General features: G+C 34.7%; 1 protein-coding gene and 1 pseudogene across 1 annotated transcript; both read left to right on the forward strand.

Moving 5' to 3' along the window:
- Window positions 1-622: 622 nt before the first annotated feature.
- Window positions 623-3,961, forward strand: LOC142542972 (ABC transporter G family member 14-like; annotated as a pseudogene).
- An 11,965-nt stretch (window positions 3,962-15,926) lies between these two features.
- LOC142541796 (uncharacterized) lies at window positions 15,927-17,336 on the forward strand. Its single transcript, XM_075648257.1, has 3 exons — window positions 15,927-16,061; window positions 16,320-16,697; window positions 16,770-17,336. Exons 1-3 carry the CDS (start codon window positions 15,927-15,929, stop codon window positions 17,334-17,336), a joined length of 1,080 nt encoding a protein of 359 aa, XP_075504372.1.
- The last annotated feature ends 3,202 nt before the right edge of the window (window positions 17,337-20,538 follow it).

The raw sequence follows: 20,538 nt of genomic DNA on the forward strand, positions 1-20,538 counted from the left end.
CGAGTAGGGAGTTTTTCCTTACTCACGTTTCTTGTTCTGTCAAGGTTCATGTCATCTGCAAGATTTTAGGGTCAGGGTGCTTATAACAAAATTAATGACGAGAATGATGATAACTGGCATAAAATGCAGATATTCACAGTAGGATCTCAAATCAAACTTTCCAGTGGCTGGGAGAAGATGAATTATTGTGAAAGGTGGAAAGCATTATTACTGGACTCGTCTACCCGTATTTATTTTCTGATTTTTATTACCGTTAGACATCGTTCGGTGTGAATAATAAAACTCCACTACTTTTTCATCGTACGTTTGACTCGAGTTCTACAAAATCTTGAATAATTCGGTCGTCCATATCTTTCAATTTATTATCTCATGTCACGAGTCAAGTGGTTCAATTCACAAAATCATACTCATCATTAATAATACAAAGTGTGGCAATTTTTGTGTAAACTAGATAAAGAATAAAGCCTGATAGAGATAGGATATGAGCAGAGCCGAACTTAGTTTTAGAGGTTGAAATTACATAGCTAACAAACATCAGTTTTGAAAGAAAGAAAGAAAGAAAGAAAGAAAGTGGAATACCCGAGGAGATCACATAAAACAGATTTAGACCATGTAAAATGTAATTTTTAAAAGAGAAAAGGTAGAATCCCACCAGAGAGAGGCTTTCCCTGTATCTAAGTTTCTACCTATATAATTGGACCAGCCAGTTCACTTAGGAAACAAAGTTAAAAGTAGCTCTTTAACGTGTCTTTCTCTCTCTCTATCTCTGCACATTACTGGCATATTACCACCAACAGAGTTTAGAATCATAAAAAATTGGCCATGCCTCTCTGTCCTGTGGCACCAAAACCAGCAAATGAAGTGCCGATGGAGGCTTGTGACATAGCTCATATCGCTTACAATTCAGAATCTTCTCTGCTAGGGACTGTATACCCTATAACTTTAACGGTCCATCTTTCTTTCTCACTCTGCTCCCCTCACGTACACACACAAAGCTCACTTATTGAAACTCGTAACGGCACTCCCACCCTCCCCCAGCTGGCTACCAGACTACTCGCATGCTGAAAGATACATAGGCTGCTAGAGAATAGTCGACATAGTTTTTGACTTGCATGCCACAAAAGTAAAAACAAGGAATAATTATGAGAAGCTTTCCTACAATAACTGATCAGATAATTTCAAGTTACAGCCATCGGTAACTATGACACTGATCTACAGAAAATTCCTATTAACTTACAGTTTGAAGAAGTTGTTTACAAAGTGAATCTTGAAGGAAAAGGAACTTGTAGTGGAGGAATATCAAGCAGTAGAGAGAAAACAATACTCAATGGGCTCACAGGGATGGTCTGTCCTGGAGAAATATTGGCGATGCTAGGTCCATCAGGTAGTGGAAAAACCACACTACTCACAGCCCTCGGAGGCCGCCTTTCTGGGAGGTTGTCAGGAAAGATCACTTACAATGGTCAGCTATTTTCAGGCTCTATCAAGCGTCGAATAGGATTTGTTGCACAGAACGATATCCTATATCCACATCTTACTGTGTGTGAAACTCTTCTATACACTTCCTTACTAAGGTTACCCAACAGCCTGACCAAAGAAAAAATAGTACAGCATGTGGAGCATGTCATAACAGAGCTTGGGTTAACTAGATGTCAAAACAGTATGATAGGGGGGCCACTGTTCCGAGGAATATCAGGTGGGGAGAAGAAAAGGGTGAGTATAGGTCAAGAAATACTAATCAACCCAAGCTTACTGCTGCTAGATGAGCCCACTTCTGGTCTTGACTCACCACAGCTCACCGGATCTTGAACACACTCAAAGGGCTAGCTACCAGAGGTCGAACTGTTATAACCACCATACATCAGCCCTCAAGCAGGCTTTATCATATGTTTGACAAGGTAGTCTTGCTGTAAGGCTGCCCAATCTACTATGGCCTTGCTTCAAATGCGTTGGAGTACTTCGCTTCAATTGGTTTTTCGACATCCATCACTGTCAACCCAGCTGATCTCTTGCTTGACCTTGCCAATGGTAATTAAGAATTATACTCTAAGCAACACTTGTCTAACATGAGAATATTACTTGATAACTTAAAGCGTGAGGGCATTAAGACATTTACAGCCATGTTCTTTCAACAAGAGAAATGAAACTCGCAAGACTTAACGGTATTTGGCTTGATTAATGGAGTTAAATGGCCCCCATCTTGCATTTTTCAATCTCATGAGAAATTTATGGATCATTTCTAACGCACGTTAATCACTTCTTATAATGAAATCAACACTTTCTAGCTAAGAACCTCTCCTAGTTAAAGATATGAAGAAATATAAAGAGATTTTGGAATATGAATTGGTGTCTTTATCATTTGCAAATATATGGATAAGAATATAACACAACATTCCAGGAATTGGACCCGACTTCCAGCATGCCACTGGCCACAGTGACAACATGCAACAAGATCCAATTTATGTGCGAGAATTTCTAATTTCCGCTTATGACAAAAACATTTCTACAAGGCTGAAAATGGAGTTAGGCAGTTCAGAAGTCAGTATCAACAGTTGCAATAAGGAAACTTCTAAAAGTGAGATTTCATTATTTTGTCTTCGTATTAATTCTATGAACTTTTTTTCACTCTCGAGTAGGAAGACATTCGGTTCCAAGATGATTTAATGTTTCCACTTTTTTTCTGCTGTTTGACTACTGATCAACAGTTCAATCATTTTTCCAATCATGCAGGATTCTACATCACGTCAGAGAAGTGGTGCACAACTTGGTGGCATCAATTTAAGATCCTCCTCTTACGAGGACTGCGTGAGCGAAGATTTGAATCCTTCAACAGGTTAAGAATCTTCCAAGTAATAAGCATGGCAATACTTGGTGGACTTCTATGGTGGCACACTCCATCATCTCACATCGATGACCGTGTAAGAATTTCTCCACAACCATAAAATATATCCCTTCTCTGCTTCCGCATCGGAGAAAACAAATTTCCAAAACACTATCTAGAAAGTTTTGACACTGTATTTACACACCAATACTCCAAATTATTCCATGAATCATCACGTTGTCAAATGTACATGTCGTCTACTCCTACATGGCTACATTACAAACTATGTCACAGCTAATAAAGAGTTACTTCAATACGCAGATTGCCATGTTATTCTTCTTCTCCGTGTTTTGGGGCTTCTACCCACTGTACAATGCTGTTTTCACCTTCCCTCAAGAACGAACCATGCTGATCAAGGAAAGGTCGTCTGGCATGTACCGCCTCTCCTCCTACTTTTTAGCCAGAACAGTGGGAGATCTTCCTCTGGAGCTCTCACTTCCAACAGCATTTACATTAATCTTTTACTGGATGGGTGGCCTTAAACCCGACCCTGCCACCTTTATGCTCTCCCTCCTGGTTGTTCTTTTAAGCGTTCTTGTTTCACAAAGTCTTGGCTTGGCATTTGGTGCCATACTCATGGATGTCAAGCAAGCTGCTACTTTAGCCTCGGTAACAACTTTGGTCTTCCTTATTGCTGGAGGATACTATGTCAGACAAATTCCTCCATTCATAGTTTGGCTAAAATACCTGAGTTACAGCTACTACTGTTACAAATTACTTCTTGGGGTTCAATACAACAAGGATGACTTCTATGAGTGCGGAAAGAGAGTCTATTGCGGAGTCGCAGATTATCCTCCCATAAAGTCAGTAGGTTTAAGCCATTTATGGATGGATATGTCCATCATGATTCTGATGTTAGTAGGCTATCGATTTATCGCATACCTAGCTTTGCACCGGGTGCGATGAAGATGCTTAATGCCGAGCCATTTATTAATGGTAAAAAAAGTTCTCTACTTCTTTAACCAAGGAATAATGTTAGTTTAGGTGGACTCTCATCTCCAGGTTTCGATCATAGAAAGCCAAAAAAGTCTACGAAGTACTCAGGCTGAAGTTTATATTAATCTGATTCAGAAGCAGATATACTATTTTGTATCATAGATGCAGACCATCCAAAATAAAGAGGTGCATGTTTCAATAAGAAAGTGCAGGCCATGGATAATCTCATTCGATTCATATGCAGAAATTAAGAATTTTTACACTATCTTCTATTAAAAACTACTCAGAGTAGATTTGAAATATATGTATTTCTATTATAGTTTTATTGTTAATAATGAAATAATAGATAAATCTCAAATCCATGTTTTGCTCATTAGTTAAATAAAATATAATGAACTTCACATGAAACAATTATATTGAGAATTTGAAATTCATCTTATCTGTCATGTAACTCTATATAAACATCCAAATAATAGATTTGAAGTACATGGTTTGACTTCTCTGAAACAACAAAAATACGTTTAAAATAAAGAGTAAGTCTCTTGTGAGACGATCTCACGAATCTTTATCTGTGAGACGAGTCAAAACTCTACCTATATTCACAATAAAAAATAATAATCTTAGCATAAAAATTAACATTTTTTCATTGATGACCCAAATAAAAAATCTGTCTCACAAAATACGACCCGTGAAACCGTTTTACACAAGTTTTTGCTTAAAATAAATATATTTGGAATCCATTGGTACAAAGTTGTTTGTAAATGAGCCCATACTAACTTGCTAATTTGCGGCTAAATTTTTCTTTAAAAATTCTGGATAGCCAATTTCAAACATAGTTTACTAAAATGTATTTACTTAAAATACCCTTGATGTAAAGACCCGAAATTTTGCAACGGAAAGACCTTTATATGTCATAGGAAATTTCAGCTCATTTTGGCACAACGTTTTCGAGTTCCAAGCAATCATAATCTTGGAATTTTGAATAATCATTTTCCCCCCTCATTATTGACAATTTATCATCATTTTAATGACTAATTTAAACCACAATAAATTAACCAATAAAACCACCTATATTAAGAGCAAAATAATGATAATTAAGAGGAGATTAATGACCATGAATATGTGTTTTAAATATGAGGTTAATGGTCATGAATATGTGTCATTAAGAGGAGGTTAATGACCATGAATAGGTATTTTAAATATGACGTTAACGGTCATTAATATGTGTCATTAAGATGAGGTTAATGACCATGAATAAGTGTTTTCAATATAAGGTTAATGGTCATGAATATGTGTCATTAAGAGGAGGTTAATGACCATGAATAATGATATTTAAGGTGAGATAAATAACATTGAATGTAGTGACCATTCACCTTACCCTTGGAGGCCTATAAATAGTGGCTTTGGTTTAGAGTCAAATGGCACCAAAAATCCTCTCAAATCACTCTTAACTCTCGACCACTTCAAGCAAAGAGGAGAGGCTGCATTCGGCCATTGTAGTGCTGTCAAAGTGCTGCTCAAATCGTGACTGAGGTGCTACCCAAATTCTGCTCGTGTTCGACCCAAGTTTTATCCAAGTATCGGTTAAGTTCGAATCGTACATTTGAACCAAGAGTAAGTGGGCCTTTACTATGTATTTCTTTGTAATTTAAACTTTGTATAAGTGTTTCATGACATACTTGTATATGTGTGTCAAACCATTTTCGAAAAATGCTATTATATATTTCATAAAATCTCGATCGATGAACGATATGTTCCTTCTTCCGATGTTCTTTGATTCCACTGAATTAATTCAAAAATTCCGATAAGTGCTGTTTGATACATCTGATTATGTGTTGCACGGTTATGATTCAAGTGGGATATGGAACGATGATTGTAAATTCTATATGGCCCCATCAATGGGTATAAAACTGTGTTCTGGTCCCCATCAGTGGGTATAAAACTGTGTTTTGTCTAGCCCCCTTCAATAGGTATAAAACTGTGTTTTGGCCTCACCCCTTAGAGGACTAACATATGGGGGACAATTTGACCATGGAAAACGAGATGAATAACAGTGTTTTCATTTGTATTGATTTGTTCAGTTCTGAATTGTCTGACAATCTCTGTTTCGCATTTCGATACCGATTCTGATATGATACGAGATACTACGTTTTGAAAATCAGTTTGCAATATGGGTTTTAAATTATATTTATATGTACTTGTGGTAATCGATCGACCCCCACTTGCTGAGTGTTTCCCAAACACTCACCCCTTACATCTCTCCCAGATAAGAACGAAGATCAAGTGAACGAGGATGAATAAAACATGCTTTGGGGTTGGTGATGAAGTTTTGGGATATTAAGATTTCTCGCTTATGTTCTTCCTAAGTTTTGATTCAAGTTGTACAACGCTTCCGCACATTTTATTTCATTTTGGAATTTATCGTTGTAAGAAAAAATTATTTTGAATTAATTATGAAATAGAATGGTTTTGGTTTATACTGAACTACGAGGCTTGTTGTTTGGCGATTATGTGATTGTTGAACAACGTCGGTGTCGACTAACCCCGGTTTCGGGGCGTGACATTTAAGTGGTATCAGAGCCACCAGGTTCATAATCCGGCTGGGGATTTCGATAGACAAAATTTGACAAAGTTAGATCTTGGCAAAAACTTAGTCATTCATGTCCACCCCAATCTTTGATTTGAAAATTGTGACTTCCCATAGGAAACTCAAGAATTCGATTCCATTAATTATTCTGGACTGCTCTCGATGTATAATCTTCAAACCATACATCAATTCTCTAATTTTCCATCTTTGAACCCTTTCTGAATCAAATCTCGAATGAGATGACTCTAAAATTTACCGTTTGATGTTTATTCACGACCTTATCATTTTGTAAGTCTTCCATTGTTTTTCAGGAAATGGCTTCGTACGCCCCTCATAACCACGCTCATTTTTTGCCATTTTTGAAAATTCTCGTAGAACTTCTAACTCCGCATAGGAAAATCGAAATCCAATTCTGTGCCAATTGTTCCTTGGTTCACATGAATTATTTTTAATTCATATGAAAATATTCTGACATTTTTTTTGAATATGTCATTGATTCTGTACCGAAATTTTTATCCATATGCATAGGCACATTAAAAAATAATAATAATAATAATAATAATAAAATCTCATAGTCTTTGACGGGGAAGTAGGATTTAGTTTGAGAAATAAAAAATTTTGGGAATTATTGTTAATGTGAATCGGACGATTGGAATTTCAACCTTATAAGATATTATTATTGAGATTTAAGTTAATTTGACAATATTGGGTCGTAGTTTGACTTTTAAGAACTTTATATTGGTGCAGGGTCCAAATACAAAATAATAATAATAATAACAATAATAATAATAATTGATAACTAGTGTTTAAATCACATGGTCGGAAAAAAAAATTAAGATAAGATTTTGGGATTTATAGGAAATCGATTTTGAGATTAGTCTTTATATTAAATGACCAATAGAAAATTTGAGATTTTTATTTTTCGGATTTAAGTTAGATTAATTTTGGGACTAGTATCTGTATTAAATCATCAATAGAAAGTTTTAAGTCCTGAATTTTCGGGTTTAAGTTAGATAGACAATTAAGTAATGAGGTGATACTCATGACTAAATTTTTAATAGAGTTAACAAATTATATTTAGGATTTTAAGCAAATATATGTACACATATAAATATATGTTATTAACTTGAAAATATATGTTCTTGATTTGAAACATCATTCTCAATTCTATTTTTAATGTCAAATAACAAAATTTTCATTTGTAAAAAAATAGTCTTAAACTATTATTAAATTCTTGTTTGATAAAATTCATAACAACATAATAAATATTAGTGCAATTGATTGGACCGTTTCATCTTTGTGTCTACAATCTATAATTTAATTTATATAAATTCTTTTTGAATAAAGGAATAATTCACATCTCAAATTTTTTTTATTTCCTCATTTGTAAGTTGCCACTTATCTATTAAGAACTAAATATATAATAGATTTCTTTGGTGGATTATGTATCGTGTCTTTTTTTCTAAAATTTTATTTATTCATCTACTTATTCCTATACAATCCTAACCATATTTTAGAATTTTCATATATTGTTCGAAAATTCTCCATTCAATGATGTCTATTTTAATCAAGCATCATCATTTACCTACCTTCAATTTTTGCAACACCATTATCGATCTATAAATTTTGAAAGCTACCTTAAACACTATAATTTAGTCTTCACATTCACCCAAAAATAAAAAAAATAAAAAAATTTTGAATCCATCTTAGCCATATTTTCGAAAATTCCATCTCATATTTGACATGTGATTAAATGCTTCTTATTTTAGAAATGTAAAAACATTCATTAACCCAAAATTTTGCACCCAACTAAGTATTAATTATAACAATTAAAAATTGAATTAATGGCCTTAAAAAGGTTACCATATAGCTTCTCTAAAGTATCTATATAAACATCTTATCATGATTTAAGAAAGTCAAATCAAGACTCACAATCATCTCATATTTTCGAACCATCCCTCAAGCTAGTCTTGAACAAAGATTGCTCAACTTTGTGATCGAAAATTATGACCCAAGCCAAGACCTTTAGCAACCTCGAGCACGAAATCGAGCAACTTAGGGGTACCATTACGAGTTTACTTCATGACAAAGAGGAGTTGAAGAAAGCTAGGGATCACCTTCAAGTAGAAGAGGGACAACTCACTTTCGACAAGAAATTTGTGGAAAAGCAACTCAAAGATTACAAAGAAGAGTTACAAGAGTAACAAAAGTATGGTCAACAAATGGTTGCCACCTCCGAAGCTTGGTGCAACTACTATCACGCTAAGAAATGGTTTTGTGACCAACTTGAACTAGAGTTCAATACGTATTGTCATGAAATGGGAAACTATGTGCAACAACTTGAGCTCAGCAACCAAAACTTGAGTGCAGAAATCGCCAACCAACAAATTGCACTCGAGCATATGCAACAACCACTAAATGCACAAGGAGAAGAGGCTAACGAGGAGATAGGAGACGGAAACGTTACTGAGTAGATTAAGCTCTCACATGTTTTTTTTGAATAAGGACACTCTCGTCCATATTTTTGTTTTTACATCTCACTACTTGTGTTTTGAAATGTACCATTCATATTATAGGATTCAAGTTTAAATTTTTCCTTGAATCCATTGAACTCGAGCCATGGATCTTTCAACATTGATTAAAATTTCAAATTTATCAATCATTTCATATCTACATCAAGCTAGCTCAAGTTTCGAGGACGAAACTTCTAATAAGGAGGAAGGGATTTAAAGATGTGAGAACCCAAATTTTTGGGCACGTAATTAATTAAATATAGACATGTATAAGAATTTATTTTCGAGTTATAATAAATTCAAAAATACAAATAATAAATGGAAATCGAAATCCAGTGCAAGATACACGATGAATTAACGCTGGACATCCACCTAATTGGAAGAAAATATTACATACAAGGTAGATTTTCTCAACAAGGAAGCATATCAATATTTATGGAATGATTATCTCGAATTTATGGAAGGAGCATCTCCAAATTTTTGAAAAGAGTATCAATCTAGTTATGGTAAGATTTTCACCTCACCCTTATAAATAGGAGGACCCTCTCATTCAAATTTCACACCTCAATTTTCGAGTTTTCTCTCCATATTTTCGAAATTTTCTCCCAAAAATTCTGCACGAGTCATCAGATTTCTGTCCATGTTCAGAAATTCGTTTCTTTCGCTTGAATGCTCAGAATCCGATCTCCACCGTTCAAAATATGCATTCATATGTTTTAAACAACATATCCAAATTTCAACCAAATCCAACGGTTAGTTTTTTGTTTATAGCCATCATAAGAAAATTGCTCAGATTTTAGGCGAGAAACAGCATACCTACGGTTTTTCATACATGAACAGGTTAAACAACTTTCAAACCCGATCTCCACCGTTCATAATTTATTTGACATACTTTGAACGTACTGTAAAAGTTTGAGTTCGATCCAACGGTTCAATAAGGTGTAAGGAATTTTACAAGGGGGATGATTTTTCAGTAGATGTGCTGATGCGTTTTCGAAGCATGATTCTTCTATGGTTTCTAAGTTCTTTACGTTTTCTTCCAGTCTAAGGTAAGTGGGCTAGTTTTAAATCCTTAAATTTTGGTTATGTGTTTTCTTGTTTTCGAAAAATTCGGTCGAGCACCGTCATTCTATTTCTACGGTTTTTTATGCAATTTTGGTACGTTTACGTGTTGGCACTGTGAAGATTCACTGAAAATGGGTGGGAATCCCAACATATGGCCCTTTACGGTGGGATAGAACCGTTTTATGGCCTCGCCCCCTTAGATGATTAAAAATTAGAGACTGATATCAGTAAACCATAGAAGGTGGAAGAATCGCAGTGCTGTTATGATATGAATATGATGATATGTTATGAAAAACATGATATGTTTATGTGTTATTTTCGAAAATTGTGTAAATATTTTTATGTTGTGCTCAAACGGCCCCCGCTTACTGAGTGACGACCATATCACTCACCCCTTACTCTACACTCCCCAAACAAATCAAAAGAAGAAATAGAGAAAGAAGAATCGAAAACCAGTTTTTGGACTGATAGTGGACGCATGAAGAATTTTAATTAAGAATATGGTCTTGTGAGTTTTAATTTAAGTTATAAACGCATCCGCAGATTTGTATTGTTTTCAGAATTATTATTGTAAAGACGATTTCATTTTTATGGTATTTATGATATAAACTGGTTTTGGTTATACTGTACTACAAGGCTTGTTGTTTAGCAATTATGTGATTGTTGAATAACGCCGGTGTCGACTAACCCCGGTCTCGGGGCGTGACAAAAGACCCGAAATTTTGCAACGGAAAGACCTTTATATGTCATAGGAAATTTCAGCTCATTTTGGCACAACGTTTTCGAGTTCCAAGCAATCATAATCTTGGAATTTTGAATAATCATTTTCCCCCTCATTATTGACAATTTATCATCATTTTAACGACTAATTTAAACCACAATAAATTAACCAATAAAACCACCTATATTAAGAGCAAAATAATGATAATTAAGAGGAGGTTAATGACCATGAATATGTGTTTTAAATATGAGGTTAATGGTCATGAATATGTGTCATTAAGAGGAGGTTAATGACCATGAGTAGGTATTTTAAATATGACGTTAACGATCATGAATATGTGTCATTAAGATGAGGTTAATGACCATGAATAAGTGTTTTCAATATAAGGTTAATGGTCATGAATATGTGTCATTAAGAGGAGGTTAATGACCATGAATAATGATATTTAAGGTGAGATAAATAACATTGAATGTAGTGACCATTCACCTTACCCATGGAGGCCTATAAATAGTGGCTTTGGTTTAGAGTCAAATGGCACCAAAAATCCTCTCAAATCACTCTTAACTCTCGACCACTTCAAGCAAAGAGGAGAGGCTGCATTCGGCCATTGTAGTGCTGTCAAAGTGCTGCCCAAATCGTGACTGAGGTGCTACCCAAATTATGCTCTTGTTCGACCCAAGTTTTACCGAAGTATCGGTTAAGTTCGAATCATAAATTTGAACCAAGAGTAAGTAGGCTTTTGCTATGTATTTCTTTGTAATTTAAACTTTGTATAAGTGTTTCATGAAATGCTTGTATGTGTGTGTCAAACCATTTTCGAAAAATGCTATTAAATATTTCATAAAATTTCGATCGATGAACGATATGTTCCTTCTTCCGATGTTCTTTGATTCCACTGAATTCATTCAAAAATTCCGATAAGTGTTGTTTGATACATCTAATTATGTGTTGCACTGTTATGATTCGAGTGGGATATGGAACGACGATTGTACATTTTATATGACCCCCATCAGTGGGTATAAAAAACTGTGTTTTGACCCCCATCAGTGGGTATAAAACTGTGTTTTGTCTGGCCCCCATCAGTGGGTATAAAACTGTGTTTTGGCCTCATCCCTTAGAGGACTAACATATGGGGGACAATTTGACCATGGAAAACGAGATGAATAACAGTGTTTTCGTTTGTTCTGATTTGTTCTGTTTTGAATTGTCTGACAATCTCTGTTTCGCATTTCGATTCTGATTCTGATCTGATATGAGAGACTACGTTTTGAAAATCATTTTTCAATCTGGGTTTTAAATTATATTTATATGTACTTGTGGTAATCGATCGGCCCCCACTTGCTGAGTGTTTCCCAAAACACTCATCCCTTATATCTCTCCCCAGATAAGAACGAAGATCAAGTAAACGGGGATGAATAAGACATGCTTTGGTGTTGGTGATGAAGTTTCGGGATATGAAGATTCTCTCGTTTATGTTCTTCCTAAGTTTTGATTCAAGTTGTACAACGCTTCCGCAAATTTTATTTCACTTTGGAATTTATCGCTGTAAGACAAGATTATTTTGAGTTAATTATGAAATAGACTGGTTTTGGTTTATACTGAACTACAAGGCTTGTTGTTTGACGATTATGTGATTGTTGAACAACGTCGGTATCGACTAACCTCGGTTTCGAGACGTGACACTTGACCAGACAAAATACTAGATATCTTAAAAAAACTCAAGGATGAAATAATCAAACTACAGAAAAATCATTTTGACAGAAATAAAAACCAAGAAATCTAATAAAAACTTGAGCTTTTCAGGGCAAAAACCTTAATTTTAAATTCAAGAACTTATGAATCGAGGTTTGATTTTCGTCTAGGCTTTCGAACAGAAACTCGTAGTCCCATGCAATTCATTCCCAACTCAGCTCGACATGCTGCAGCCTTGGCTTCATTCATATATATGCATCCAAAGCAGTTAACGTCTTTCCAACCTCTTCCCGACTAAAAAAATTAAGCCCACAAAAATCATAAATTCGGCCTTATTACTTCCAAAATCACGGATAAATTTATCTTAATCAGAACTTGTAAAAATTTCTGAATGGAAATCCATAATATAACAATTTTTTATATAATTTTTCCAAGCCCTATTTTGATCAATAAATTCCTCTAAGGATCTCAAAATTCAAAATATGGAAAAATCGTGGTGTCACAGAAAGAGTACATAAAAATTATATCAAACAACAGTGACTAGAAAATAAGTGAGCAACTCTCAAGCACAATAGTGCTGATTAGCAGGATATGGATTGATGTCCGCGACATTCGAATGCAAAAAAATTCTTTAAATCAATAATAATGCACTCAACAAAAGGAGAACTAAGGTTGCATTTGGATAGATAGATTTGGATTTCGACTAAATTTTTATTGTTCATCCATTCATTACTTATTTACATAATTGTCACACAAAAATAGAATGAATTTCAAATGCATTCATTATTGGGTGAACTTGAAATCCATTTTAACTAAAATGAAGTATTATGTAAACATGAAAGATACGGATTTGAAGTTTATGGTCGTCTTTCTCTAAACTACAAAAATATATTTGAAATTATCAATCCATACACAATATAAATGATTCTAGCAGCATATGATCACAAGAAAATATAATAACTCCATTACTATTTCCATTGAATGTCTTTGCCATTATCACCTCGGTCTTTATTCAACCCTCTCAAAATTTCGGTTTTTTAAGCTATGCTTGTGGCATTAAATTTTCGCGAGACAGAGTTTTGGGTTTAAAGTTCTGCCTCCCAATCAATACTTGGAACCTTTGATGCACCAGGAAACACAGATTTTATGTCATTTCATCTAAGTGGTGGTGAAAAAATAAAGGGAAAATTTATAAAATAAATTTAGTCAACTGTTTTTTTTAAGAAAATGATATGCTAAGGTGTATTTGAAATACATTTGAAGATATCATTTTCTCTAACAAATAGTTAATTACGGTTAAAAAAAAATACTCGCAGAATAACTTGATTTTCAAGAAGTATATTTCACTTTTGTTACACATTAAATTGATGTGTTTGTACGAACATGGTAAATATTATTATTATTATTATTATTATTATTATTATTATTATATACTTTTAAATATCAGTCTATTGTAAAAATATATTTTCTATTAGGATAAGTCAGTGGATAAAACTGGTACTCTATGGCCTAGTTTGGTTAATAGTACTAAGGTTGGATAAATTATTAATATTTTGTTTGCTTTGATTTTTAAACTTGACATTGACTATTTCTTTGACAACTTTTATTGTTTGCGTTGGAGAAGAAATCCAGACATCGAAGAAGGATAAAAACTATCCGACTACACCATAAAAGAGTAATGACCTAAATACCCCTGATTTTAAATATCAAATTTGCAATTGTGTCTTCTTTTACGTCATTCTCCTAATTTTTTCAGAAGACTCTTGCCATTGACCGCTTCTGAAGAACTTTGAAATCGGCGGGGGACTACCAAATCCTCATTTCTATTATAGATCTGAAGAAATTTGAAGCTTATTCGAAGGTAAAACTTGATAAATTACAGCTTTTAAGCTACGTGTGATTATTGATGTTGGATTTGTTACATAACGCCTTTGACAGTAGATTTTTGAGCAATTTATGTTTTTGTGTTTTCGCTTTCTGGTAAGAATGTATTGTACAAAAGAATAATGTTATGTTGTCGTTTGTTTGGTGTGTTCTTCTATTGTACTGAGAATTTATATTTTTAAAAAAATCCTAAAAAATTTAGCTCGTCTTAGATTTTAGTAGACATTTGTTGTCATTTTCTCTTCGGGTGTTGTACAAGAAATATTTTTTTTTATAACATGTATAATATTTTTGTATTTGTAATGATGATGTACAAAAGTTTTAATTTTATTAACAATATTTCTAAGATTTGTTAATTTATGTATTGGTTTGATCTAACATTTTTTATATTTGGTAAGTAAGTATGCTAAATGGACCGTAGACGTCATAACATTAGAATTTTCCTGCTGCTACACCAACTGATGATCCGTACAATTTTTATGGTCTGTCTTTTAACAAGACATCGCACGAGATTACTCGCCGAACGACGTCGTCAATAACGTAGAACGTCAGCTTCGTACAACATGACGGGAAGAATGAATGCACAAATGAACCATTTAAGAAGAATTATTGAAACCAGAGATGTTCAATGTGTGGTTAATTTTAGGATGAACAGAAATTCATTTGCAAAACTATGTTACTTGTTAACTCATGTCGGTGGACTGGATCATTCTAGATATGTTAGGATTGAAGAAAAGGTGGCTATGTTTTTGTCCATTTTGGCTCATCATAAAAAAAACCGAGTGATCGGTCATGATTATATACGAAGTGGTCAAACAATCAACACACATTTCCATGAAGTCTTGGGGTTAGTACTGAAGCTACATACTATACTGCTTGTCAAACCTTCCCCTGTAGATGAAACCTGCACCGACGAGACGTGGAAATGGTTCAAGGTAATATGAACATTTGATGAATACTACTTATTACAAATTTCATTTATAATGTTGTACGTACAATACCTTTTAGTAGACATCCTGATACATATTATTCATAATTTTGTAACTTATTTTGCAGGGTTGTGTTGGTGCGTTAGATGGTACATATATAAATGTGAATGTGACTATTTTAGAGAAGGAAAAGTACTGAACCAGAAAAAGAACCATAGTAGTGAATGTTTTGGGAGTGTGCAACCGAGATATGAACTTCATTTATGCGCTTTGTGGGTGGGAAGGATCGGGTGCGAATGCTCGAGTTCTTCGTGATGCATTATCACGTGATGACGGACTTAAAGTTGAAAGAGGATAAAATATTGTTTAATATAGTCATATTATTTCACCATTCTTTTTTATTGGATTCCTTTTGCATTAATGTTTTAAATTGAAATTTATTAACGAAATATATGACTTCGATGGTAGGTTGTTACTATTTGTGCGACAATGGATATGCAAACGTCCAGGGATTCTTGACTTCATATAGAAGAGTCCATACCATAGGGATGCTTGGGGCAATCGCACAAATGCTCCACAAAATTATAAAGAACTCTTCAATTGGAGACACAACAAAGCTAGGAATGTGATTGAAAGAGCTTTTGGCTTGCTTAAGAAAAGATGGGCTATTATGCGAAGTCCTTCATTCTACCCACTAAAAACTCAGAAGAGAATCATAATGGCTTGCATTTTGTTAAACAACTTCATCCGATCTCAAATGCCGGATAATCTTGTTGATGAGATTGAAGATGAGACATTAAGCCCAACGCCACTGACTGAGAATTACTTCATTGAGGATTTTAATTCCTCCAATGTATGGTTTATGTGGAGAGATAACTTTGCAATGTCGATGTACCACAACCAAGACAAATGTTTTATGTTATTGTATTTGGATTGCAAACTTGATTTTGTTTGGTAGTTACGTACTACTTATGTTTGTCAGAATAATTGTTTTGTGAATTATGTATTGGATTGAGTGTTGTATTTTAAAATATGTTTTCAAATGTGTTTTTCCTTTTTGCAATATAATGTTGCCTATCTCATTCTTACTTCTCACATTATTTTGTAACAGGTTAACATTGCAAACACATTCGAATCAATGGATAGCACAAGTGTGAATTCGAAAGGTAAAAAAACAGATAAGTTGCGTCGTACTTGGACAGCCCCTGAGGAAGAGGTTCTAATTGTGGCATTGAAAGATATAATAAGCAAAGGATATAAAACGGAGAACGGATTCCGTAATGGCTATTTACCATTATTGGAATCTGCACTTCAAAATGCTTTCAAAGATTCAGATTTACGTGGGCATCCCCACATAACTTTGAAAATACATGTCTGGAAGAAACATTATGGATGTTTGACAACAATGCTAGCAAAAAGTGGGATTGATTGGAATGACACAGAAAACACGATAGACGCTACAAATGAGGCATGGGATACGATACTCAAGGTTAAAAATTTTAGTAAAATGTTTAAGTTTAATATTTAAAATGTATACTCTATTAAAACGAAGATTTTTCAGGTGGACAATAGTGCTCGAGTTATGCGTTACAAGCGGTGGCCACACTATAAAGATTGGTGCGAAATATTTGGCTACGATAGGGCAACAGGTGATCGAGTGGAGACTATTTCAGTGGTTGTTCATGATGTCTTGAATATGATTGAGAATGAATCCATTGACATGGAATTTGGCATGGATGACTTTTACCGCCCACTGGAAGAAGATGGTGAATCAATGTCTGTAGCTCAGACTCTCCCTTCAAACCCAAAAGAAGTCTCAAAGGTGAGGTCAAAGAAACGCAAGCGATTAGACGATGTTGACAACCAAATTGTTGCTGCAATCAATAATTTAGCTGACATCACAAAGGAGACAATTTCAAACCTCATCAAAGAAATGTCATCTGAGTCGAAAATTGAATATGCTATGGATAATGTGTTGGCCACCTTAGGAACCATCCCGGAATTAACTTCAGACGAGAAAGTGCGTGTGGCGGAGCTACTGGTGGATAACACCAACAAACTAGCTTTGTTCTTGCGGCTTAACCTTGAAGGAAAGATCAGCTTAATTAAACGGATACTAAATCCATAAGCTCACATGCTATGCGGTAAATGAACTTGATGGTTTTGGTTTTTTTGTAATGGCCCGAAGTATTGTGTGTGGATGTTCCCACTTTTGTATGATGATGTATAAGGTATCATATTTTGGCGCATTATTATAATACCATGTGTTTTGGTGTATGAATTTTTGCTGGTGTATGTACATTTGCTGGTGCTATGTACATTTGGTGGTGTTTCGGTTGGCAATTGGTCCGGCCTTGGTGTATGTACATTTGCTGGTGTTATTGGTTTCCTCTTATCCATAGATTCATATATGAATTTACATGGAACAAATGACAGTGTTTTAATACTACCACTTGAAGTTATGCCAAAATGAATTAGGACCAAACTTGTAATGACTATGATGAGGAGAGTCATTGTGGAGATTGCTAATGCTTTTGATACTCATAACAACTGTGAAGAGCATAAGAAATTTGAAATATTATAACTACAAGGGTCAAAATGGACAAAATTGACAAGATTGCTATCCTCAAATTACAGTCCCAAGTTCACTGAATCATTTATGTTTCAATTGTACGTCGTCCAAAAGCATAAAGGCCTATTCCAGCACTCGAGTTTCTTAGTTGGTGGAAATATCACTGCCGCTGGAAGATTGTTTGGTCGTGGAGGTGTTGTTGAGGTAAAAAAACACGAACTTATATTGAAATGAACTCATTGTCGATCACTTTCTCAATCCGACTAATAAATATAAAAAGATAGACTTTAATATTCATATCGAACTTCTGTTGTGATAGTAAGACAACACTCTAACAAAGAAACAAAGTAACATGGTTGAAATCGACGTAAGAGTAGCTTGGAGTTGGAATATTCAGTCGCAAAAGTCAATTTAGTCATTAGTTAAACATCCACATTTACAGTGTCATCCTTCTCCACATGATGCTTTAACATCCAAAAACAAAAGTTGATACAAACACCACAACGACATACGTCTCACAAAGCAAACACCACTTGCGATCGAATGTTTAAAACAAAATGTGGATGCATACACGAGATAGTCCATCGAAGAAAGATAAAAAGGGTAGCATAATTATGATATACTTGTACGAAGTTTCATGTGGAATGCGCTGAGTCATCCGAGCTACTGATTAACACATATCCATCTGTTTCATGCTGCCGTAAGGTTCTCTTGGAAGGGCGACCAGTGGGATGATCGTTGGAACGTTTGTTGCATGCTTTGAAAGGTAGCATGTTCGTCTTGTAGTAGTCATCCACTGACTTCTTGCATGGATTGTTGTTGGTCGTGCTTAGTTTTGGTAGATTCGACACTTTGATTGAAACAGGCTCCACTTCCTTGCGCACATCAATATCTGCTCCTTCTTCATTCACTTGTTCATCATCCGAGATGATAATCACATCCACTTTGTACTTGCTAGTTACACTCACTTCCGAAGACGATTTGTACTTGACAGACATTGTGGGTGTGTTCTGCAGAATTAGCAAAAGTTGAGAAACTAAACCGAGCATATATTTGTGATGTGGCCCATGCATGTGTGCTTATTTAAGTAACACAAACACATTAAACATTGTTTACCAACCCAAGGGTAAATGCTTGTCATTCAAAAGAGATAAAGGATCATATTGATTTGATATCCCACCATATATCAACATCTATTGTCATAATAATTTTGGGTAGTGATCAAGTGTAAACAGTGTTCTGTGCAAATAATATGTGCAGGTAGATGCCTCATAAATAATAAGTTAGTGGTGATCAAGTGTAAACAGTCATAATATGTGAAGGTAGACTTCTAATTTGGTGATCAAGTGTAAACAATAAACAGCTTGTACAGACGACGCCTAATAAATAATAAATGCCAATTCTGAATAAAATAAAGAAAATTGAGAAGATCATTTACTAATAACATAATACATCAATGCAATAAAATATTTTTTGTAGCATTTCCATCCACCAGTTCGAATTTTTTTTGAAATAGATCCGTGTTTAACAAAAATCTAACGCAGATTTTAAATAAATCATATGAATGCTTACCTATTATGACAATTTATTAACTCACTCCCTAAATGTATACTCCTCACCAAATCACCATTGCAGAGAAACACTTGTTTCATAATCGATATAAATCGCGAGCATGTACACCATTTCGCATTAAACGCAGAAATATGTAAAATGGAATAACAGTGAAATCATATTTCCAAGAAAATTACTTACCCGTCACTGCTTTGTAAGGTTCACTGCTACACTTAATGACTTCTGTTGTATATATGATTGAGCTAATATAGGTGCTCATCTTGTCGAACAAAAAACTCAAGAAAACTTAAAAATTAGGCAATTGTTCATAACTAAATCAAAAACCATGAACAAAGCCAAATAAATAACTCCACATAAAACTTGTTCGTAGAACTTGCACACAACACATATGTCTCATATGTCAAAAGTTATGCAAGTACATGTCATAAAGTTGGACAAAACAATTTTAAGACACCAGTACATACAAAAAAATGCAATTTATCAGAATCTCAAGAGAAGGAATATAATGAGGAGGATAAGAACGCAGATCAACGCACATATGAACCCAAAACAACAACAAACATGATCACGTGAATAAGGTGTGCTCTTCAATCCATGATTCTGTAACTCATATCTTGTACTTGACATGCCACGTTCCATTTCATAATATTGGTTGCTGGCATGTGGATGAGCTTCCTTCGAACGACGAGCGTATGGCCCGGAGGATGAGTTCATTGACTCCTTCTTACAAAACATTGGGGTACTAGTATGACATGAATTATTTTCAAAATTAGTTGAGTGGTTTTCAGATTTATACGACTGTTCCTCGGTGGGTGTTACATTCCTTCCATGGTACTCAAGGTACCAAGAGAAACTTTTCCGATGTTTCAGACCCGCTGGACATATATAGTAATAGTGCCCAGGACGAGTCGAGTAATCCCCAGATTTCTGTAATATCATTTCCCCGTTTCCACAATGGCACTGTGGTGGTGTCTTCATTTCCATGATACCTATAAATCAGTACCTCATTTTTTAAACCCTCGTACATAGATTCACAAAAACGAATTATGTTGGATTAGTTATTCAAGTGACGTATTTGTACATCTATGTTGTAAAGTATGTTTGAAGAAATTACTAGATTTGAGAACACAGTAGGAAAAGTTTCGGCTTAAAAACACAATCTTTTATGTATTTTCATAATAGCATT

Source organism: Primulina tabacum, chromosome 4, assembly GCF_025594145.1.
Source record: "Primulina tabacum isolate GXHZ01 chromosome 4, ASM2559414v2, whole genome shotgun sequence".
NCBI lineage: Eukaryota > Viridiplantae > Streptophyta > Magnoliopsida > Lamiales > Gesneriaceae > Primulina > Primulina tabacum.

Coding starts and splice junctions, on each gene's coding strand:
- LOC142541796 (XM_075648257.1), top strand. CDS start 15,927: ATGGCTTGCATTTTGTTAAACAACTTCATCCGATCTCAAATGCCGGAT. Junction 16,062..16,319: donor AGGATTTTAATTCCTCCAAT/GTATGGTTTATG, acceptor ATTTTGTAACAG/GTTAACATTGCAAACACATT. Junction 16,698..16,769: donor CATGGGATACGATACTCAAG/GTTAAAAATTTT, acceptor AAGATTTTTCAG/GTGGACAATAGTGCTCGAGT.